A 24,584-nucleotide genomic window follows, 5' to 3' on the forward strand; every position below is an offset into this window, starting at 1 on the left:
GGTTACAAGCATTCTTCCAAATATCTTTCTCTTTGTTCATCAGCACAAATAAATGCATACAGATTTGGAACAACTCGAGTAGATGATGACAGAGTTTTTTATTTGTGGGTAAACTGTCCCTTTTATGTTGGTGACAGGTGCATTATCACAGAGAGATGGAGACTGGAAATGCATACTAAACCTCTACGTTTTAGGTTTTTCCATTGTTATATATGTGCTGTTCTTTTATTGGCCGAGGAAACAGTTACAACATCTATATTTGGGTGCCTTTTGCTATTCTCATTAGTGCATACCCACTCACATTGGCCCACATGGGAGCTTTTCATGAACAACTGCTGGGATCTCAACCACAAAACATTTCTGTGCCAGCGGACAATCCACTTATTTCTAACTCTCCATTCACGCCACACAACCTCACTCATTCACTCTTCATCAAAGTCTCTCTCTCTCAGTAGGATTAGCACATTCTCACTGGACTCCCACAAGGAGACTCATAAGTGCATATAGTCGGGCTTAAAAACAACCTGCACACAAAGCAGACGCTCATTTGCACAAACTAGATTTTTTTTATCCAAAAAACTGAAGAAAAAAGATCACCACAACGCCCTGAAAAACCTTGCAAGAATGCACATTTATAGATGGAACAACCTCCAATTACTGGTTTCAATGGATTTTAGGGTTCCGGGCTAAGAATTATAGCACACCGCATTGGGCATTAAGGGGAAAGTTTTCCTTCCACGTGCTGATAGAAACCGCTGTATTCTACCAAGTTGCATTGTATCTCCACATCTGTGGAGACTTTTTAAACCATTCGATTTGTGACAGAGCACTCAGACTGATGACATCATTACACCCTTCATTTCTCAGCAATCACCAAACAGCGACGATCCAAAAGCCAGAAAGCAAGGAGAAGCACATCGTGGCCAGCTTCTGATCCACACCATCAACATTCTCCGATTGACTAGTGTTTCTGAAATCAAACAGTTTGTTGACAAAGGTTAAGTGCCAATATCAACACGGTGCAACAATGCAGACTAATACTCCCCGAGCGATCCATCTGGGTTAAGTTTCAGCCCTCCCGTGACCACCGTGGTCCTTTTTGACCACGCTAAAATGCTCTACATCTGCTACAAAGCACAGCTGACCTGCCGCAGACCTTCCTCACACCGAATTCAGCACACACAAACATGACCTAGTTATCCCAAGTCAAACTAAATAACCTGCAAGTAGAATAAAATGATGACTATAGTATAAATAAAGATTTTTGAAGATGGTCGTTTTAGACCCCCATATTTCATACGTCTCTTTTTCTGGAGATCGGAAACGACACCCCTCTTGCTCATATTTGGGGCCTCTCTTTTCCTTCCTCTTAATGTCTCTCACATTTCCCAGCAGCCCTCTAAACGGACATAAATCAGCAGGCCTTTCAAATCTACCCTGTAACAAGTTCACACAGCGGCAGGATAAAATATATATATTTTTTTATCAACCATGTCTCTCTTGTTATATGCAGGGTGATGTGGCACGTCGATAAGTCAGGTCAAAGCTGATTTGACAGCTTTATCGTCACCGTGTTTGAGATGGAGAAATCTGATAGGCCACTTCCCCCAGGTGAGCGGCATTTATCGCCCAATCGGATTTCACGCATGTCTGCACTCTTATCAGCCCTCAACCCGTCTGAAGTCAACACCTATCTCGCGCAGCCAATCAGAAGAGGGCACGGGAGGTTACTTGGCAACCGGTAAGTCAGCTTAGACATCAAATGCAAACGCCATCCCAATTACTTTTCTGGTGAACAATCACTATAAAAACTAGGGCGACAATTTGTTCTCACAAGGCATTACTATGTGTTTGCTATTATGGGTCACTGCTAACAGATTTCCCTAACAACTGCATAGCAACACCCTGGCAACCGCTTGCACCAGCCCAGAGTCAAGTAGTCAGGTAATCATAACTTTACTCTTTACTATTGAATGAAGGTGAAGTTAATTAGTAGTGTAATGACATCATGACTTCAACTCACATGCAGATCAAAAGTTAAGTAAACTAACCTGCAATTTTATGTTTTCTATTGTATTTGCACAGCAGCAAAAGCAAAAAAAAATTTTTTTTTTAAAACGCATTAACTCCTTGACCTGGAACATGTATCAACTCATTCCAGAGTTGATGGAAACAGAACAGAATCATTTGCTCTGTCTCTTTTCATCTGGTTTCATCCTGCCTTCTCAATATCAGCCCCACATTTTGTACTCTCGGTGTGTTTGTGTATTTACCGTCCAGTGATAACCAAATAAATCTCAGCTATTGTTTGTTTGCAAGTCAGCACAGTAAAATCAGGCCAGGAAATGAAAACAAAGATGGATGCCTTATGAAGAAAACAAAGATAAGCCTGAAGACGTTTTGACGGCCATCTTATGTCACAACCTAAACAGGCCCAGAAACACAGAAGCGTGTCAAAACCACTTTTGCCAGTTTATTTGTTACTTGTAAAAAATATATATTTTCAACAGCAAAGTCTGGTCAAAGATCTGTTCTTTTTTGCCTCCTGTCACGTCGTCCTTGGATTTGAAAGAACCGATTGCACAGAACATTCCACGGATCAGACTGCGCATGCATATGTGGAAAGACAAAGACAGGAAGTGAAGCAGTCTGTGTAATTGGTATCTATAAAACGAATGGATGAAAAATGTTTTCCGTCTCTATTTTGTTTGTATAAATGCTGATAAATGCCCTTATATCAGGTGACAGCCAGAGTCCTGTTGTCTTTGCCATTCTTTCCTCTTTTCCTACTGGAGATACGGGTCACACACAGTCAAACACACACTTGCTGGAAAAGTTTCCACTTAATTTACTGTACTTAGATCCCAAAATGAAAATTGTTATTTTCTTACACTCACATCGTTTCTATCTTTTTTCTATGAAATAATATATTTATATTTTAAAGAACCTTATTGTAGATTTTTATTATACAGCAACAGCAACAGGCTCCTGCAGTTTTTTTTAAAGGGGCACCCTTTAAGTTTAATGCGTCACCTTTAAAGCCAACCTGCTTATTCCAAAAGAAATAAATATACTCCCAGTATACATGACACGTGCAGCCTTTACAAAAGAATAATAAAAAAAAGATTCAGCTTCTAACAACAAAAAAAGAAACCAAAATATTTTCGTAAGACAATGCACAAGTGACTCAATATGGAACAACCCGGTGCGCAAACAACTTAAAGGGATGTGAGCGTGAACGGAAAACAAAATAAACACACAACTATCTACAGTGGACCCTTACCTGCTACTCAGAGCAGGAGAATGTCAACACACGCCTCCATCTCCACACACCTCAGAATTCACTATTGTCTCCAGTACTGAAGAGACAGATAAGATTGTACTACATGGAAATATTCTGGCCTCCGACATTCCTGCCTGGTCTTTGCCGACGGGCAGTCGAACCCTTTTGACACTTCGCTATGACATCACCTGTGCTCAATTTGGTTCAATAGAATTACATTTGAAAAGCTGTGTGTTCTTGTTGTTGTTGTTCGAGATTACCACAAAAAGGGTACAGATTGTAACCAATAAAGGCATAAATACCTTTATTCTTTAACTATTACTTTTTTAATAAAAAAATAATAATAATAAAATAATAAAGTAAAGTAAAATAATAAAACTTAAAAATAATAAAATTAAAATAAAATAATAATCAAAAATAATTAAAAAAGAAACAAAAATGTGGTCCTAAAGAAATAATACAAATTAATATTTTAAATGTATCCACATGTCACACTACTTAGTTATTAATACTGCATTTATACATCTTTTTAGTATCAATGGAAACAAAAGACGTTGTATAATATTTAGTTGGACCTCCTCATAAACAAGTTTTATGAAAGTTAAGATAAACTTTCCAGTGACCCCGTTTGATAAAGACAAAGTGCCTTTTCTAAATCAAAACGTTTAAAAGCTTCAAGCCCCACTTGTGTATCCTCATGTGGAAAGTGTCTGTTGCCTATTTTCCAATATTTCCAGCTGTGAAGAATTGCTACCCTTCAGATTAATCAAACAAACAAAGCCGTCTCCTTCGTGTGAGTCTAAAAGTTTCAAATTAAACATGTATTCTATAATTGGACCAAAAGGGAAAATTCTCTCAGAAAATCCAGATGCAGCCGTTCTCCACATAATTCATGAAAGCTGCAGATTTGCTCTGTTTAAGAGCCTGCAAGCGATCAGGCCCTCCGAGTCACGGCAAGGAGGCATTTCATGTCCTGCGAACCCGTACATCAATGTCTCTCAGTACATTCAGCTGTCTGTTATAATGCAGAATTCCTCCCTGATTTAGATTATCACAGCTTCGGGACTCTGCTCCATTACGAGCATTACATAAATTTGTGTTAGAAAATTATGACCAACAGACATGAGAACATATTAAACGCACGCACGAATCCACCACGCGTGCCAAGGATGGAGTCATCTCACGTAGAACCCTGAAAGAATGCACTTTACATTTACTCAGAGTGATTAGACTTGACAACACTTCAGATGAAGATCAAATATAAAAGACTACATCAAAATCAAATACTGACATCCATCAGGGGTGTTTAAATCTAACTGATGCACATTATCCTTTTAATAAACCTTCAGTATGAGCTTCAGCTATGAGCTTCAACACCCCTCGGGTCTTCTCTGAGCTGTTATTACCATAACCTTCCACAAAGGCCTGACAGACCAAAACAACATCATCAATTTTCAAGCGGGCGATGCAGAGATTAAGGTAGAGTTTGTTTTTCTGTGAGGCATGGCAGGAGTTACCGGTCCTCGAGATTGTTGCTGTAGGATTTTAGGGGGTTTACGCTACACGATAATCCGGACCAGAACCGTGCCTTTCGGCAGGGGAGCGTTCGACCCGCCGACCTGCTGAAAGGCGCTAAAAGCAGGAAGGGCTTATCGCCGAGGCAACCACGGGGTCATACCCTGCACCCTGAACTTTGCAGTGCAACACTGCTGGTGAACTTCCAGATTCTGGTCTAATGATGGGAGAGTGGAGGAAATCAAAGAGCTTAAAACACAAAAAAGCAAGTAATCTTTTACATAAAAAGTACTTTATATTATTGCAGTAACTATGTCTTTTGACAGATGAACTACATTTAGCTATGTAACGGAATGCTAGCCTACTTACATGAATTCCTATGACACGCTTAAAACTGGTTTAAATGAAAATCAAATTTATATGCAAGCAAGCAGGAATTCCCTTGACTTCCTTTCAGCTTCACTGAACATTTCCTTTACGAGGACCTACAAACAGAGAACCAAAGTTTGAGGTCATAATAAGAGAAAAGCCAATGAGCGATGAGGCTGCAAACAGCATTAAAGCAAATGCTGGCAGTGTTTCATACTTTTCCACCATGCACAAAGCTGCCCTAGTCGCACCATTTACACTACGGCCCACTAACAGGAAAACTTGGAATTATGTAGCTCGCCAAATCACCGCCCGTTTCCCACAAACGCTCTGTAATAGCACGACGGTCAGGCCGCCCGCCCATTCATACATGGAGAGAAAATGTTTCTCTTTTGATTAATGAGTTGTTTTATACGAACGCCAATTGCTCTTGTTTCATGTTCTCCCTTTTTGTTTTCTAAGTGTTTTGCTCACTACAAGACTGTCAGATTGAGGGAGGCGCACAGTTAGCACTGACAACACTGTCAATCAAAACAAACATTTTCTTAAAACTTATTACAACTTCAGCCATCAAATTCTGCCCGTTAAACCCCATACACAACATGCAGGACAACTAAAAGACCTAAAGAGTTGCCTAGAAAATGAACCATGGTGTTATTAGAGTAAAAGTAAAATATTTTGCCATATTTTGGCAGATTCATTGCCAAATAAAACCCCAAAACTACGGTAATTACAGTTAAACCATGGTCATTTTCATACAGGTATGCACATTAAACTGGGATAAAAGAAAGTACTTAAAGGGATAGTTCACCCAAAAATGAACTTTCTTTTATTCACCCTCATGTCATTCCAAGCCTGTATGACTTCCTTCTGCAGAACACACAAGAAGATATTTTGAAGAATGTTGGTAACCAATCAACATTAGCTTCCACTGATTTCCACTGTATAGACACGAAACCAACAAGACATTTCTCAAAATATATTTGGTGTTACACAGAAAGAGTCAAATACAGGCTTAGAATGAAATAAGGGTGCATAAATGATGACAAAATCTTTAATTTTGGGTTAACTACCCCTTTTAAGAAACTGGTTAAGGAAAGTGTCACGTAACCAGACATATTTGCAAATATAAATAAACTTTCCTCACATATTCTCTAAAAACTAAGAAAACTTCAATGCAGAGAGGTTTGAAGATACATACCGAGCATGTACACAGCATGTTCACAAATATGCAACGTATGTGTGAGACTTTGGAATATCGACCAAGACATGGGCCCACCTCAGGCCAGGGCTGAGATATTACACAGACTCCTAATGAAGACTACCAAGAGACTCACAAACACCATCACAGCACCCTCTAACTACCTCTATATTACACAGCACTGCCATGGTCCACAAATGAGGTGAAGAAATATGAACAAACAACACTTTCCAACACACAGACCTCCAATGGGTGTCACACTTAAATCTAAGGTTGCGATAAATCTCTTCCTCTAAAAGTCAACAGTGTTTCTGGGTTTTGGCTTGTGTGTGTGTCTTAACAGTAAGCAACATCTGTGCGATCAAAGGCCATTCCCTTTATATCCATAGTTTCATAATGTTGTAATACAGCAAAAACTGTGTGACCCTCTAGTAAGTTAGGTAACACGCTCCCTGAACAACCTCCACTCTTTGACACTGCAGTACAAAATTTGAACTTGTCTTGCCCCATATTAAAAGAGAACTGCTGCCACCTAGTGGTCCGAAGAAGCTATAGCAGGATACCTAACCAACCCTGAACAGACCACTTGGACCCCTGTATAATCTGCCAAAAAAATGACATGGTGGAATATTTTCTTCCTGCTCTCCTCATATGTCAAGTCTTTTATCCAAGGATTACTGTTATCCAAGACCGCAAGAACATCGATCATCTTTGGCGAGATGAGACATCGCCCTCCAGCAAGAGTCTGATTTGGAAAAGATACAGAGCGCTATCTGGCGGAACATTTGAAGACTGCAATGAAGGGAATTGCTTCTGTGTCTCAAATGGTAATGGAGGGATAATAAAACCCTGGAATGCGACTAAGGGTATGACTTTCAAATTGGAGTCGAACATGGCCCAAATTTATGCAATTCTTGTGGGAATGAAATTCTTATATAGTTTATAGGTGTTTTTTTTTTTTAGGTATTTTTACCTTCTGTAAGACTTCTGAATGTATGACTGCTGTTATGGTTAGCTAAACAACAAATCCCAGCATATTGTACTTTTGTTCATCAAAAGGAAGGGAACTTTTGCTTTGAAGAGTGTTTATAAATACTGTACTACATTATGCTATTTCACATCAAAGAAATCTCGGAAAATCCTGTTTCCATTATATGTTCCCTAACCTCAGCAGGGAGAAAACACTGTAGGAGTTTCTGACAGAGCTTTGGTCCACCTGGAGCAAACTATTCTTCTTTCTGTCCGAAGTCTCCTGCAGGATGAAAAAAAATCAGCCGTCAGAAGCCAGACTCCACTCAAAACATAGAAGGAAGGTAATTTAAGCACTGATAGATAATAAGGTCATAAGATGGAATTTATTTTGAAACCCTTTCCTGGAGTTAGAAAAATACCTTTTGATCGAATTCAGCTGCATAGTAGCCATCATTTAGTCCAAAGATGATCTCATTCGGGTTTCTGGAGCGAATCTGAAAAACAAGGCGTAAACAAGTTTTTGAATGTGACCATGATTAAGAATTTACCTCGATTTTTAGTGTTTGCAGGTGCTGGGAGAAAATTGTACTAAGGTGAAGAAAGTGGGAAATGTCTATAATTAATATGTGGTCACAGTTACAATTTTCCCTGCAAAAATAATTTCAAACATTTAAGGGTCGTTTTTAGGGTCATGAGAAGCATTTTAGTCAAGTGATCCTGAACGTTTGAATGGTTGTGTAGATGCAGATTCATTCTGTGTTTCTCACCTGCTGTCCCGTATATCTGAGCCCATCCAGGTTGACCTTCCACTCAATGAGCTGTTGAAAGTGTTCCCCCCTCCCTCCCCATATTCTCACAACAAAACACGACACAGACGTGTCTAAAAGATCCGGCAGCATGGCGAAATCTAAACTCCGCCATGTCGGGTTCTGAAAAACATACAAACAAACTAAATTATGACCACAAAGTAAATAAACTTAGTCCAGTTTCTTAATTTCCAAAATCTAATAATCTCCTAATATCTAAAAAGCCAGCAAAAGACCAGCATGATGATTTGTCTTATATAACAATATACACCATATATGTGACCCTGGACAACAAAACCAGTATTACGGGTCAATTTTTCAAAATTAAGATTTATACATCACCCCTGAAAGCTGAATAAATAAGCTTTCCATTGATGTATGATTTGTTAGGATCTGACAATCTGAAAACTCTGGAATCTGAGGGTGCAAACAAATCTAAATACTGAGAAAATCGCCTGTAACGTTGTCCAAATGAAGTCCTTTGCATACCATATTACTCACAAAAATAAAGTTTTGATATATTTACGGTCGGAAATTTACAAAATATCTTCATGGAACATGATATTTACTTAATATCCTTATGAGTTTTGGCATATAAGAAAAATCGATAATTTTGACCATTCAATGTTTTTTGGCTATTGCCAAAAAAAATCCTGTCCTACTTATGACTGGTTTTGTGGTCCAGAATCACATATAAAGTGCTGCAGTCGTGACATTTTATAACAAAACTGGAAACGAGTCAGCATTTTACCGCTTCTTGTTACCTTGTCCCAAATCTGATGGGGTTATTGAATAGATTTTTAGTTTACATGTCTAAAATAATGCATGATAAATAAAACACACCAGTAAACCTCACAATATTTAAAAGTTTTCTTGAAAAATGCAGTTGCTAACAAGACTTACAGACGCTTTCATGGATATAAAACGTAATCACACATAAAAATAAGAAAAATGATGGGGCAATTCCAAAAAATGGGAATGGAGAATAACCCATAGAAATAAGTTTTTAATAAAAAAGATTGAATTTGTGGTGACGTTCTTGTAGAGCGAGTAGTTTGTTATTAACCCGAGTTAAGCTTTTTATTTCTGCCGATTGTATTTAGGCTTCAAAATCCATATAAGTTGTTCATTTTAAAAGATCATCTTGACGGACAAAACGTGTAAGCATCATGAACTTTTACTGATCACAGATCTAATGTTTTGTAAAAAATCCCGAACCAGTGTGTCTATACATATACGTCATCAAGTCAGCTCTCCATAATCTTTATTAAACCACTTTAATTCAGTATGGGGAACATATTACGTTTATAAATAACAAACAAGCGTGGCCTATCAGCATAGTGTGGGTCAATGACGTAGTAAAATGAAGCCAGGCTTTCAAAGGCTGACAGCAGAAAACACATTAGAAACACTGGAAGCTAAAAATGTCTCTTCCTTCAGGAGGGTGTGCAGCTGACAGAACTCCTGTCAGAGTGACTAGGTCAGCAAAAACTAATACAAAACAGTAATCAACAAGATGTTAGAAATGAGGACATGACTGTATGAGAGGTCAAAGGGCATGGGACAGGAGGTCTGTGATAAAGGAAAATGAGGAGTCAAACAAAGGACAACAAGGGACAAGATGGTCAGAAGTTAAACACAAAGATTTTAAATGTGTTGGACACCACAGCAGTAAGAACTTAAAGGGGTCATATGACACGGCTAAAACATATATTGTCATTTGTTTTAGATGTAATGCAATGTGTATACACGATTTAAGGTTCAAAAACGCTGTATTTTCCACATACCGTGCATGTTTGTATCTCCTCTTTGCCCCGCCTCTCTGAAACGCACGTATTTTAAACAAAGCTCATCGCTCTGAAAAGCGAGGTGTGCTATGACTGGCCAGTTAACCAGTGCGTAGTGATTGGTCGAATACTGCAAGCGTGTGACGCCTCTTACCGTATTTGGAATATCCGGTTCCAAAGCAATTGTACTGACAGGTACGCCCACCTTACTTGCGTATACATTTGGGTGGTCTTAGTCAACTCATACCATGAACTGACGTATATTTGTGGGGGTGTGGTTACACGAGGTGTTTCAGGCAGGTCTGGGTGAGCATTCGTTTTTAGATAGAAAGCATCTTTTGTTCCCACACTTTAATTTTTGCAATTTTAAATGTCTAATACATGCAAAGACACATAAAAACACGTGTTCGCACCATATGACCCCTTTAAGTCTGACACGATGACTTACACAAAAGTAAAAAAGCAATAAAAATAAACTGCAATAAAATATTTTTATTCTTAGGGAACAATTCTTAGACCACCACTAAATGATAGTACTATAATTATAATCTGTGTTAAAACCGTCTTCTGCCCTGTAACTAAATGAAGACACATCTTATCACTGTTCTATTCTCCTTTAGTGACTTTTGTGACTAGTAGAAACATATTATGAAAAGCGACTAAACTAAATTACAGAACATCAACCATGATATTACACATAATTAAACTGTTACTGGTTTGTAAACGTAACAGTAACTCTGTTAAACAGGGCTCTGCCTACTCTGTAAACAGAACAGGCCTCAAGCAATTATCTTGTTTTTGAGGGCGTGTTTTTGTACAAAACCACATTAATACATGCAGCCATAACAGCCTATAACATATCAAATCATCCCCACCATCAAAACGCCCATTAGGGTCAGAGTAACGGGCAACGTGTCTGTATAAATCACATTTCTGATGATAATCATATGGTTGTACGGGCTTGTGCTGTTATTCTCTTCACAGTTTAGCAGTTGCTATGAGCAAACGTTTTTCAACATAATTACAGACTATACGGTCATTTAACAGCCTCCCAATCTTTAAGGACGGGCCACATCCGTTTACGGGCCTGGAGGCCCTTTAGGCATATTAAACTAAAGGAATTGTTTCAAAAGCGTGAAAGGTGAACATTGTGAACCCAATAAGCCTACTTAGCGAACATGTTTTGCATCAGTAGATGACGCAGTCGATCTGGAAACAGTAATAATGCATTTTTTGCGTGTAAGTGATGGACAGGTTTGCCATACGTATGAGACAAATGATGGCGTGGAAAGCAACAGACTGGAGTTCAGCTCTCTACTACAGAGGTTTTAGAGAAAGATCTGCATTTAGTGACAGGTCTGCTTTCCATAAAGCATTCTCTCGTATTTATCATGATTACAACTCGTATTATAATGAGACAATCATATGAGACCTGTTAATCTGGGAGCCATTGCCAATAAACTCAAAGGGGGCCTACAGAGACCAATTACTGTGAAATGTACTATAGTAACCACAGTTTCTGCCAATAATAGTCATTGTTACCAATTCTATAGTTATAATTACATCAAAACGGAGGTAGCTTTCAAATAAGCCCCATGTGTTTTTAAACGACAAAATTCTGAAAGCCTCATATAGCAATTTAAATCAAATACAGTAATATGATGTAACTATGGATATGTATTATTTATGTATTACTAATTAAAGGTGCTGTGTATAAGTTTTTGGAGGATCTATTGACAGAAATGAAAATGAAAATGTTACAACATCTTTGTTCTGTGTCAGCCACCGTAGTGCTTTTGAAGACAGATTTTATGACATGAAAGATTAAATGAAAACACCAAACTCAGCACAAATCATGAGGTGGTAAGGCTTCTGCTGATATGTTAAGCTTCACCACGCCTGCAATTCTGCTATGATCTGCTGCAATTCGAGAATAGGAAGCATTAAATGCGATATGATGACCACCATAGCAAAAAATACTCACCAATGAGTCTTGGATGATCTCACTCTTATAAAAATCTGGAAAAGGAAAACAAGAAAACGTTTAGCAGGCAAGTAACCAAAGTGACAAGACCTGGTGTTAAATAATCACATCGTAGCACAGTGATGGTGGTTTGGCCTATATGGAGATCAACCTTTTTTAGTTACTGGCCCAATTCTTTTTAACCACTACATCACAACCCATAAGATGAGGAAGACTATCTAACATATAGAAAGGCTAAATATAGCCCCATTTGAAATGTTTAGATGAAATGCAACTCAAAATGCTTTGTAAGTTTATGAGCTCAAGTTTCTTCAAGCTTTGTCATTCGTAGGTTTAACCATTCCTACACAACTCCATTACGCAACGGCATCTTTAAAAACGAAATGTTGTTTCTCCCAAACAATCAAAGAGCTCCAGCCAGTTCAGCTGACAGCGGTCACCTCGTGATATCCGATCATCCTGGCACAGATGAAGGGTGAAGTAAGTGTCGAGCAGAGGAGACCCATTCTTGTTCACGATGTTACGGGCCGCGATGCTCTTCAAGTGCCGTAATCGCCTCTGTGGGACAAAAATAAAAAAAATGGTTGGACAGCTGGACAGAGGAAAGTGAGCGAGAAAGATGATACAGTATGTAAAGACGCCCAATAAGATCTGCACAGCCATCTTTCAGTTGCATTATTGCTTTATTTTAGACTGCTGTGCATGACAACAGGTCAAAACATATTGGGTGTAGACTTTCAGACCTTAAAAAATGTACTTTTAAAATAATGAAACATCTATTATACATTTGTCATATAAACATCTACATGACTATTTACACAACTACGTTTTGTGTAAGAAAGGATTCTGTGGTAAATGACAACTGACATAACATTGAGGATACCACATTACATAAAAAATATTTCTATATCACCAAACATCTTTGGAGTCGCCCAAGAAATTAACTAATGTTTAGCCAGTTACATTTTCCATCACAAGCATTTCAGACCATGAACAGACCAACACACTGAAACAAGACATCATTGTAAGCCTTCCGTCACATCACTAAATCCAAGCGCTCCACCCTGAATCAAACATGACATCACTGCTGCACGCTGGGCGCAAATCCACTGCAAGGGAAAACATGAGTTGGTAAGGATGGAAAGGTTTAGCACAAGAGCTTTCTCAGGTAAAAACAAGGGATGGAAAACAAGAAAGAGAACTTAGAGTAGGAATATGATCAAATACACATGACGGCAGGGGAGAAGCAACACTTTAACAATAATGCTTAATAGAAAAGTTATACAAAATGTACATTCAATGTATATACAGTATAATGCAACGCAAGTCACTTTGGATAAAAGCGTCTGCCAAATGCATGAATGTAAATGTAAAAGTTGCTGAAAACAACCACAGGACAATAGAAAATTGAAGTTGATCTAAGGTTACAATCTTCAATCTTACTGTCCAGAATGTCCAGTCTTCACTAGCTTTTATCACAACCAGTCGGTCATTTTCCAGTGATGCCTGTGAGGCATTAAATGCTAAATCTAAGTCATGGGATATCACATAGGATTAAAAGCCTGAAACAAAACCACACTTTGTTTGGTCAACACTTCCTACCATTTCTCATTTTGACTACAAAATACTGAGAGACACCCTGAGACTTTCATATCATTGCTGTCAGACTGAAAGCTCACATCTCCAAAACTGGCACTCTATTGAGAGATGCCACTTAAAGGCGCCCAAAAATGGAAATTCTGTATTTACTCACCCTCAAGTTGTTTCAAATCTGTATAGTCTTTGTTCTGATTTACACAGAGAAAGATATTTGGAAGAATGCTTATAACCAAACAGTTCTGGGCCACCACTGACTACCATAGTAGGAAATATTGCTTTATAAATGTCTTTGTTCTGTTGAACCCAAAAGAAGATATTTTGAAAAATGACGAAAAGCAAATAGTTACGAGGCACTGTTGTCTACCTAATTTTCCTACTACGGTAGAACTGTTTGGTTAACTTTGGTTAACTTAAAATGCCTGTTTTAAATAAAAATAAATAAAAAAGAGAGTAAACTAATAGAGTGAAAGTAGTGAAAGAGTGTGACAAAGACATTGTTGTTTGTGGTATGACATGACCCACAGGACTTTGCCTCTAGCAATAAAACTCTCATAACTGACTGTCATTGCATGCCAAAAAACATGGTGTCATAAGAACCGTTTACACTAAAATAAACTACTGTACAGACAGGTGTGACAGGATTATCATGTGATGTGGGAAATTTGGTTTCAGATTATAACATCCGTTCTGTTTTTAATAGAAGCAGAAGCTAAACATCTCATCTGTCTTATCACAAAATCGAAAAAGTTGAAGAAAGAGGAAGGGTTTCAAACTTTCAATGTCATGTACAATGCACACACACTTAAATCATTCAACCGTTGCGAGCATCAAGCTATAGTTGCATTTGGCAGTACATTACCGCAGACAATACAGATCTATACTTTAGCAATACATGAGAGAATAATTGGGCAAACTTTTTTGTTAAGGTATGATATTTTGCAGGAAAAGAGCAACAACAACCCCAATAGTAAAATTAAGCATTTTGGAGCTATAGTAAAACATTTTCGTTTTTGGAGCTATCCTGACATCACATAGCCACACAATTTGATCTGCAGCACTGCAACATTCTCCTGCCAGAATGCCAAGTCATGAACAGCCACTGCTGGAAAAACCTGCCATCCCGAAATGCTTTACCCAGAAAACTGTGATGTGATTAAATGGACAGTTGCTGCAGGACAGCTATTACTCCACACTCCCAGACAGTTCCAGGACATGTATGTGTGCTGTGTGCATTACAACACTGCAAAGTTACAAATCAACCAATGCAACTCTCCACTGTCAATCTCTTCTTTGCACAAGGAGGGACGTTAATAATAAGTGCCTTTTTATAATGCTATTTCAAATCTGCAGGTCACACTACATGACAGCAACGCCACATCATACTTAGAGGCTTCTGAGCAATAATAATAAGCACTAGACTCCAGATTAGACTGAATAGCCATCAAGTGCATTGTAGCTGCATGCTGTAGCATGTATAAATTAGACCAAATAAACCAGCTAGCGCACTGCACATAATATTTCCGTGTAAAATCTGTGTTAGACAATAATGCATCCATAAATGTTGATAAACACTGGACGTGGAGGCCCAGTGTTATGGTCATCCGGTGAAGACATGTGACATGCACAAGCAGGTCCGTTAGGCATTCACAGAAGACGAACGGGCTTATGTATTAATCGTTAAAGGCTAGAAGATGTGAATCTCGCAGGTGTACCTGTTGTGATGTGAGCTCCACGTGCAAGACTCTGGATGATGCCGCTCCCGGGTTGCTGACAGCAGCACCAGCGGACACTGCGAGATCCCGACCGGCGATGGAGTTCATCCTTCTACGGCACCACGGACGATCGCCTCATTCAGCCATGTAACTCAGTCCCATCGGCGAGAAACTGTCAGGCACGGAGGGTCAGAGTCAACGCTTTCTTTTTAAACAAAGAGATCTGTCAAATAATGTATTATACGGACGCTAAATGCAGCTACTTGGCTCCGCACCGCGGCATAAACAAAGTAAGTCTTGACTAGGAAGCCATTAACGCGACCTTGATGGCAAACCCTCCGATAATATCTATTGGTCGAGGGACGTGTCGATCAATGAGATGGTGACGTAGAGTCTGAGGTGATTGGTGTAGAGCCTGTCAACTAAATGAAAAGGGGCGGGCGGGCGGGTCTCTAGAACTCACGCTGTGCTCCGTGTTCGTACAAATATGAGGAAGTGATGGACAGGCGCTGGAGTAACGTGATCTCAACGGAGGTAATAAACGGGGAGGATCAGGACCGCTTGTTTCCCGTTAAATATGACGTCGGCGTGAACATTGCCTTGAGAGAGAGAATTTATCATCAAAATATATCTTGTACAATAAGAGGACATGTTGCTCAAGATGACAAAATGGCAAATATTGTTTTGGAAGACATGAACAAATTGTAAATTAATAGTTAGCTTTTTGTTGGCATAATTTAGATGGCAAATATAAACTGAAACACAAGAGGGCGCAAATGTATAATACATCGACTTGGGCCCGTGCTTTAGTAAACATGCAGCTATGCCTGAGAGCGTTTAATTCCTCCTTTAAGAGACCATTTATTTGTAAAAATAAATTCATAAATAAATATGAATAAACAACAAATATCGAAATAAAATAATAATTACAATTTAAATAAATAATTGATTTAAATGAGTAACTTTTGTAAATTTATAATTGCAATTGGACAAACAAATTTTTTAATTTTAATTTATCATATATTATGTAGGTATAGATTATGTTTTTTTTGTTTGTTTTTTTTACAATTTTTGGGGATTCAGATTAATTCATGTTTTTGCTTATGGAGATGTGTGTCCCACCTAACTAATAAGCCAATCAAATAAGAGGTCACACTTCTGTATCCAAATTTATTGTTAATATGTCCAATACCTATGGCACTGTGCCGTATGATCTGTAATGCATTTTGAAGACATCTTATACTTTAATTTAATTACAATTAAGTCATATTTTATAGGAGAACAAAACGTGATCTTGTTTTCTAAATACTAAATAATAATGTCTTATTTTTGTCTGTTTCATTTGTTCAGAGGATATTTTGTTTTAAATGTTTATTGATTCATTTAGAGAAATACCATTCATTTTCTTGGGGCTTTACCTTTGGACTACCAATCTGGAACTGTTATGTAAATGTCTGACCCAAAAAAATCTTGGCTCAAAATCAACAATTAGACAATATTTGCTTGATGCAGTGAGTTTTGTTGTACAAAAAAAGACAGCACAATGTACTGTTAAATAAATATTTATTCTATAAATATATCAAACTTAAATGTAAAGAATTAGGTTGAAAACATTTATTGAGACATCAAAGGCACTGTAGCATGTTTTGCATTTCCACAACACAAATGCACATCTTGAAAGTCACATTTGTGAAGTTTTTTTTAGTTGCAGTTATTTATTATCCATCAGTCAAGATCTGCAGTTCCCCTAGCATTGAAACACACAATCAGCAATGGTAACTAGGATGCAGGATAAATATGATGTTACTAATGAGATTTTATAAAATGTTATTGCATGGCATACATGTTGGCACTTTTCACAATTAATTTTTATTTAGCAAAAAATCCTGGTTTAATCTGGCATACAAACATGTCTTAACCAGCGAAAGGACATCCCAGCATTATGAAATAAAATTATAAAACGTTAAGGTCAAAAACTATAGCCATCCAAGAAGACTGTACAATGACATCATTTTGTGATGAGTTTGAGATTTGAAGGCTGTGATCTCAAAACCAGATAAATTATGCTTGAGTTCAGCAAAGCACGTGGAAGTTATAAATGTAAAATCCATACTTCTCTGATTATTGTTGGACAAGAAAATGGTGATATGGATTCATCGGTAGTCTATAACAATTGACAATACAAGAAGTTTCTTCATTATCATCATCTTCTAGATCTCTCTTTAACATCTCATTTTAACATCAAGCTCTACAAACTTGGTTGCCCACTTGTCTGAAAGCATTTGAAAAAACAAAGACATAATCATTCTATAAACCAAAGACCATCAGACCTTTAAACAATTGTTTTCTTAAATCGTAAAAATCCTCGCAGAACCATGTTTATTCCAACTTATTGCATCAATTCATTTGCACTTGATTTGTTTCTACATAACTCAAGGCCAAAGGCCAAAATCTTTATCCACTCTCTGGCTACATAACCACCATATGACTTGTTTGGTGAGAACAAAAACTCACAATACAGTTGCATCGCTTGTCCATTAAAAAAATAATCTAAAGGGGGACAAAACCGTTTTTTTTCTACTACACCAAGTAGAATTAAAAGTCAAATATCTTTCTTGTGAATATATTATTATGTGTCTTCCATAGTTTTTAAATATAGATTATGCCTGGCAGAGATGATATCTTTGACTGGACCAGGAACGCCACCTCGTGGAGATGAGCAGCAGTGACAAAGGCTAGATTCACTGCATCCCAGAACAGTACAATACAGTACCTTTAGAGAGATTCATTAAAGTAAAGTTTAAGAACCACTGTCAGTCTAGTCAACTGAGATTATCAACTGAATTATCTGACACAACAACTCCCAACTTTCCATCTTAATGGAAAACTTCCAATTTGTAGAATATAGCACAAAACCAAGGTTTGATTCCCACATAATGCATTCACAGATAAAATGTAAAAATGCAAATTTCTTTGGATTAAAGCATCTGCCAAATGCATAAATATAGGGAAACTCTTGGAATACTGACAATGTTGAGAAATTGTCTTCTCTATATACAAACAGCTTTTTCTGTTACTTTTCTTGAACAGGCACGTAGTTGGGATCTTCCAGCTGCCACAGCAGTGTTTCTGTTATAATGTTATTCCTCAGCATCCTTCATTGAATTACCAGGGTGTCACTCTCACTGAGGCCAAAGCGAGTCTTGTAGTTGTCAAAGAGAGACCTGAGGGACCTGATGTACATGGCATGGTACATGTCTATCACATCCTGGCTTGGGCTGGCGATTTTGGGAACTGTTATGGGTTCACCAACTGTGTAAGAAAGATACATTAAAAACAGAATGTTAAACACTAAAACCATGTATACAAAACAAACAACTACATGTTAACCATTAAAATGTGCTGGATGTAAGAAAATATTGATCGATGAGACGATGACTAAAAGGAAAGTTCACTCAACACAGAGACTGCCCTTGGACTATAATTAGATGGTTGTCTTTTGTAACCCTCCTGTGTTTTCCCTGTTTTGTGCCAATTTAAGCTACCTTCAATGTAAATGAAGGTTAATAAGTGCGTGGTATGTAGTTAAAGGGATAGTTCACCCCAAAATGAAAATCATTTTTATCATTTATTCAGCCTCATGTCATTCCAAACCTGTATGACTTTCTTTCTTCTGGAAAACAAAAAACAAAATAATTTGAAGAATGTTGGTGACCGAACAAAACCCTGGGAGATTTCTCAAAATATCTTCTTTTGTGTTCTACAGATGAAAGAGTCATATACAGGTTTTCAATGGCATGAGGGTGAATAACTGATGGCAGATTTGTTATTTTGGGGTAAACTATCCCTTCAATACAACTGTTTAAAGGAAGCGTGCACCAGCACCGCAAAATAACCACTTACCAACAGTAGTAATGGGCTTGCTGTAGGGTAAAATGCCCCAGGATTCTGGAAAGAAGAGTCCACAGCCATGGAACAGACAGGGGGCGAACCCTAAAATCTTCTGAAGCCTCTTCTGAGCCACACGCCCCCAGGAGCCATCCTCAAAAATCAGCTGTTTATATACCTCATTCTCTCCAAATGAGTAGACGGGCACCAGGTCAGCGCTGAGACGACAACAGGAATCTCAGATTATTGCACTGACTCTCATTTTGAAAAACAAAGCGAAACCATTGTTTTAAATTGACTTCGTCATAAAATCTGTGAAACTGGAAAGTCCGACTTTAGCCATGTGTTGTGCTTTTCTCAAAAGAGCTTATTCATATAAGCTTCTTTGAGATGTGAACAGATGTATTATTATGTATTGCTGTGTAATGATGTAGTTCCATTTAAAATCTAAATATCAAAAATATTAGCCAACCCTTGTTCTCCACATCTAATCATGTCCTTAGAATCTCAGTTTTTTATGTGGAAATCAGTTTGTGTTCTCACCCTTGTTTGAGGGCCAGTTTCACGAAGCCTTTGCGGTTTTTGAGTGTGACAGAGTTTATTCCTGGAGCACAGTCTAGAGATTCTGCAGCCCCACCGATCACGATGACCACAGCGTTGCCCGTACCGTTACTGGCCAGCAGGTAGTCAATGGAGTTACGGTTTACTGGACAGATACCTGCGAAAAAGAAGGATCAAACCTCTATAATCAATTGTCAAAATATGTAAACACGGTTAATTATTCACATACATATATGACACGTTTTTAAAACCTATATCCTTGTTTCTTATTAGAGAGTGGAAGAATAGCCCATTAATCAGTGAGTACATAGGGCAGGTTTCATCAGACGTTCTTCAAAAATATTGACATCAGCACATGCAGGACTGCAACGAGATAAAGCTCAGAGGTCATTGATAGCCTACTGGACTCTTATCTACACCATAAACAGGACAAGTGTGGTTCTCTTTCAATCTGGCAAAAATGAACTCATACATTGACCCTGCTTGCTGAAACAATGCTCACGGTGCAGTCAATGAATACTGAAAGGTTTAATCCTTAGAATGTGTTTATAGAAGCTTATTTACAGCTGTTTGAAACAAAATGAGGGCAACATGTATATAGACTATGTGCAATAACCCACCTCCACTCATCAGGTAATCCCTAAACAATGGCAAACGGAAGTTTCCAGCCAACGTGGCCAAAGATGGCTTGATTCCCGGGAACTTTTTGGAGAATCCTGTGGACTCCGTGCTGAAGTTACAAAAAGCTCCAACGCAGAAGATGCCGTGGGGGTGGTACCCAAAGATGTAGTTTCGGCTGGGAAGCAGGTCGTGGGTCTTTATGAGCTTAAAATAAAACCAAACAGACAAAAATGCAGTTGAAGCTTAATTCAATGAGAATTGCAATGATGCATTCATTTTCTGCATTTATGAAACAGGGAATTGTTAACTGTTCACCCAAAAATGATCCCTCTTGTCATTTCAATCCTGTATGACTTTCTCTCTTCTGCAGAACACAAAAGAACGTTGGAAGAAAGTTGGAAACCGAACAGCACTGGCACCCATTCACTTCTATTGTATGGACGCAAAACCAATGGAAGCGAATGGGTGCCGGTTAACAACATTCTTCAAAATATCTTCTTTTGTGTGCTGCAGAAGAAAGAAAGTCATACAGGTTTGAAATGACAAGATGGTGAGTAAATAATGACAGAATGTTCATTTTTGGGTGAACTATCACTTTAACAGCCATTGAATGTAAATTTAGCATGAAAAAAAAACATTTTCTCAAGGCACAGGTCAACAAATCAGCATTTTGTCTCTGAGCTATCAAGCTATCAATCATGTCCTGAATCATTTTTCTCATTTTTAACATAGCAGCAAATTAACTGCTGGTGTCTTGGATGTACTCGCTGTATGTATAAAAGCTGTGGAGTCTCTGTACATAAGAACAGCTAATCAAACAATCAGTGTTGCATAATCACATTAATGGCCGAAAAAAACAAAGGTTTTAAGAAAGATGTGTGTCGGACGTAAGGAGGAGGTTTAGAGAAAGCTTAGAGAAAGTTTAGACTTAGACACTGAGTGATGATCTCATCGTGTGACAATGGCTTTGATTCAATTTCATTACATTTAATAAAGAGTTTTATTAAATAGGTTTTTGGCTCAGTATTTAAAATATAGCAGAGAGTGTAAGACATTTTTCTTTCATTGTTTTTTTTCTAGTTTATACTGTACCGTTATATAGTTTTGTTCCTGACGCAAGACAAAAGTGGGTGCTCTGCAATTAATGATACGTGCAAAGTCTAGCAGCACACTTACAACTCACATCAAGATCCACCCAAACCAACAGTGCAGTCAAAAGATGAAACTAATAGCTTGATATGCTGTCTCGGGCAGAGATAAGGGTTTACATAACTAATGGCAGTTCTACATGTATTTTTAATGTGAGGATGTTATACTCACTCTTATGGGAAAATAATCTCTGAAGTATTTCCACAAAGTCCAGTTTCTCATCCAGGTAGATCTGCGGCCTCCTAAGATAAAAAAAAACACTCAATGCAAAGTTTCTCAATGCAAACACAAAAGAAAAGGCATCTTTTTTAACAGAATCATAAAACTTCAACTGTAATGCTTTAATCATTCATGTAATGCTTTACATAAAACTTCAAAAATCAACTTTAGATTTTAGATCTGTGTTTGGTTCTAAAAATTAAAGAGATATATAAAATGCAAGATCACCCAAAAATAAAATGAGAAAAAGTTATATTTATAGCCAAATATCCAAGCTGCATGTTTTTTTTCCAGTATATGTGAACGGTCACCTTGGCTGTCATGTGGCTTTGGAACGACATGAGCGTGATGACAGAATTATCATGTTCTGGTAAAAAAATCCTTTACATAGATAGTATCATTGTTGTTTATAAACTACTGGACCTGCCTTGTTTAGGGGTATTCCAGTCATATATGAGCCAGGCGGTGTATATGGCAGCAAGCATCCAGCAGTCTGTGCAAAACAGGTACACCAGCAACAAAGAGCAGACAATGCCTAGGACACAGTCAATATACAGTAATATAAAATATAATCAATATAAAAACAATATAATCAAAGGTGTGCTTGTGGATTTATTGCAACAAATGTGTCAAGCAAGCCTAACATGGACATTCACAGACATTGAGCAAAATAATGTAATAGCACTGTAAATGCATTGTTATATACTGAAAGAAAATGAGCAAACAATATTTAGGTTGACCTCCATAAACACAGAGCCCTACATTGTAACTTCTCTAAACCTCTGACTTAAAATGAACTTAATTACTCTTCGTACCCATGGCAAGAAATGTGGTGACAAAATGTAGGACAGAGACCAACTGCAGGTATTTCACGATCTTGGATCGGGTCAGCCAGGGGACGGAGGGCAGGTCGTACAAGGCAGAAAGGATGCTGGACCCTGTGCCTGCATGGGTTTGAAAGGGAAATTGAAATTAACCAGCATCATGTTGAACGAATGAATAAAATAAAGCCTTTTATATGTTACTGGAACACGTTTTCCGCTTCTGTAGAAAATTCTGTGATATAACCCAGGACATGATACCAAACATCAGACCTCTGGGTTTTTCCTCTCATGCATAAAACACAAGCAAAGTCCACAAGCAGTCCACAGAGCACCATAAGGTAAGATATATCAGCACTGAAGCACACAAAGTACACACAATCACTAAGATCAGATCACATGACAACATGGCCCTTTAATCACATTTTAACGGACTAAAATAAACAAACAAATCAGACACACTGTTAAACACTCATGGTCGTGTAACACTCCTAACCTATCTCATCCACTAGGGTGGAGATCTTAATAAAATCCCATTTTAAAAGACAGTCTCTTAAACATGGAGACTTTTTTTCTACTTTAAGGCTAAAGAGAGACTGTATATGGAGAGACAATTTTTTTAATGTAAAAGTTAAAAGTTAAATGTTATAATTATTAATAATTTAGTATTGCTTTTTATTGTACATTGAAAATAACATTTAATGAATTAGATTTTAATAAGGTATATATTTACAAATAAATGCAGATATATTCAATTAAAATAAGTCGTAATGATAACAACATTTTAAAATGAATAATAAAAAAACGTCAATAAAATCGCAGTTTTAAAGTTGACATGTAGACTCACCCTTTTTGACACCGGAATATGCAGCGAGTATGGTCTTCATTCTTATTCGGGCAGATAAAATATAATAAATAAAACTGGTGGAGACGGAGATCTTCTACAGCATCCCTCCCGACACTGCCACTGTCAGCCACGAGCTCACGAGAGCGCGCCGGTCATTTAAGCGCTGCGGGAGGAGGAGCCAAGAAAGAGCTGTCAATCAAGCTGCCTTCGCCCCGATTCTTTTTATCGAATTACTTTTTTAGTTTTTTGTCACGTTTTTATTCGCAAAACGTAGCTTTGTTCCGATACATTCGAGCTAAATACCGATTCAATATTGACGCAGGCTGCAATTATCCAACTTGAATCATGCCAGACTGTTGTTTCCGACTGGTGTTCATTTGACACTGACCTGTGGATTTAAAGGTTTTAAAAGTAAACTGGACGGGGTTGGACGTCCAGCCAATCAGGTGGAAGAAATTTTAGCACCTCCTCTAGACTTTATTCACCAACACTGATTGTCAATTTCCACTCTGCAGAAAACAAAGCTGTCATTTATTTCAACTTTCTGATGTTTTGAAGTATTAAATCCACATTATAGGATGCTTGGTCGAGACCATAATAGGCTTTTGTTTGAATAATAATAACCATGCAGATAAAACCCACTTTAAATAATTCCACCATATGACCATGAACTAAAGGTTATATGACTGTAAGAGATTCCTGCCAGATGGACATTAGATGTTTCACAATATTCCAGTATTTCTTTTCCATAACCCCAAAGATAAAAAGTTGCTACAGCCATGGTGACCTTCACTGTTCCTCTTGCCAGGCTTGGACACTAGTCAAAGAGACGATTCAGCTCTTATCACCGCCTGATCTGAAGCTGCTGAAGGGGATTGCAGACAGTCCTCTTCAGTCAATTTATCTGTTTATGTCTAATATCTTTCTCCGTCTATTCTGTATTCTAATCTGTTGCTACTGTTCATAAACTGTGTGAAACATCATTTAAAGCAGCCCTCCTCAAAGTTCGGACTCTGGAAATAACTTGCTCATAATGTGTTCAAAAACAATGTTTTTATTGTGCATTCATAATAATATCAATGAAACTGCAGTTGGGTTCTTTTTATTAAGTAATAATATAAAAAACAGCTAACTAACACAATATAAACATGATAAAAAATAAATAAAACTGAGTTATCTGTTTTTGCAAATGAACTCGTCATATAGAGTTGATTTGTTATTTAAGGTTGTTTTTAATGTTTATTAAAAGC

General features: G+C 37.8%; 2 protein-coding genes across 2 annotated transcripts in view; both read right to left on the reverse strand.

The window, feature by feature from the left end:
- uvrag (UV radiation resistance associated gene) overlaps window positions 1-15,562 on the reverse strand; it is a 94,618-nt gene extending 79,056 nt beyond the window's left edge. The window contains exons 1-6 of the mRNA XM_057321484.1: window positions 15,229-15,562; window positions 12,358-12,475; window positions 11,918-11,952; window positions 8,108-8,269; window positions 7,760-7,834; window positions 7,535-7,620 (exon numbers count right to left, since the gene is read on the reverse strand). Coding sequence (XP_057177467.1) covers window positions 7,535-7,620; window positions 7,760-7,834; window positions 8,108-8,269; window positions 11,918-11,952; window positions 12,358-12,475; window positions 15,229-15,336 — 584 coding nt within the window. The 5' untranslated portion in view covers window positions 15,337-15,562. The remainder of the gene's footprint in view (window positions 1-7,534; window positions 7,621-7,759; window positions 7,835-8,107; window positions 8,270-11,917; window positions 11,953-12,357; window positions 12,476-15,228) is intronic.
- Window positions 15,563-17,078: 1,516 nt separating this feature from the next.
- Window positions 17,079-23,695, reverse strand: dgat2 (diacylglycerol O-acyltransferase 2). The gene is made up of 8 exons (XM_057321088.1): window positions 23,335-23,695; window positions 22,482-22,610; window positions 22,094-22,201; window positions 21,619-21,689; window positions 20,298-20,502; window positions 19,660-19,834; window positions 19,132-19,334; window positions 17,079-18,540 (listed from the first exon to the last, which is right to left on the reverse strand). Exons 1-8 carry the CDS (start codon window positions 23,372-23,374, stop codon window positions 18,386-18,388), a joined length of 1,086 nt encoding a protein of 361 aa, XP_057177071.1. The 5' UTR covers window positions 23,375-23,695; the 3' UTR covers window positions 17,079-18,385.
- Between the last annotated feature and the right edge of the window lie 889 nt (window positions 23,696-24,584).

This window comes from Triplophysa rosa, linkage group LG22 (genome assembly GCF_024868665.1).
Source record: "Triplophysa rosa linkage group LG22, Trosa_1v2, whole genome shotgun sequence".
NCBI classification, from domain to species: Eukaryota; Metazoa; Chordata; class Actinopteri; order Cypriniformes; family Nemacheilidae; genus Triplophysa; species Triplophysa rosa.

Coding starts and splice junctions, on each gene's coding strand:
- dgat2 (XM_057321088.1), bottom strand. CDS start 23,374: ATGAAGACCATACTCGCTGCATATTCCGGTGTCAAAAAGG. Junction 22,611..23,334: donor ATATTCCGGTGTCAAAAAGG/GTGAGTCTACAT, acceptor AAACCCATGCAG/GCACAGGGTCCAGCATCCTT. Junction 22,202..22,481: donor CACCACATTTCTTGCCATGG/GTACGAAGAGTA, acceptor ACTGTGTCCTAG/GCATTGTCTGCTCTTTGTTG.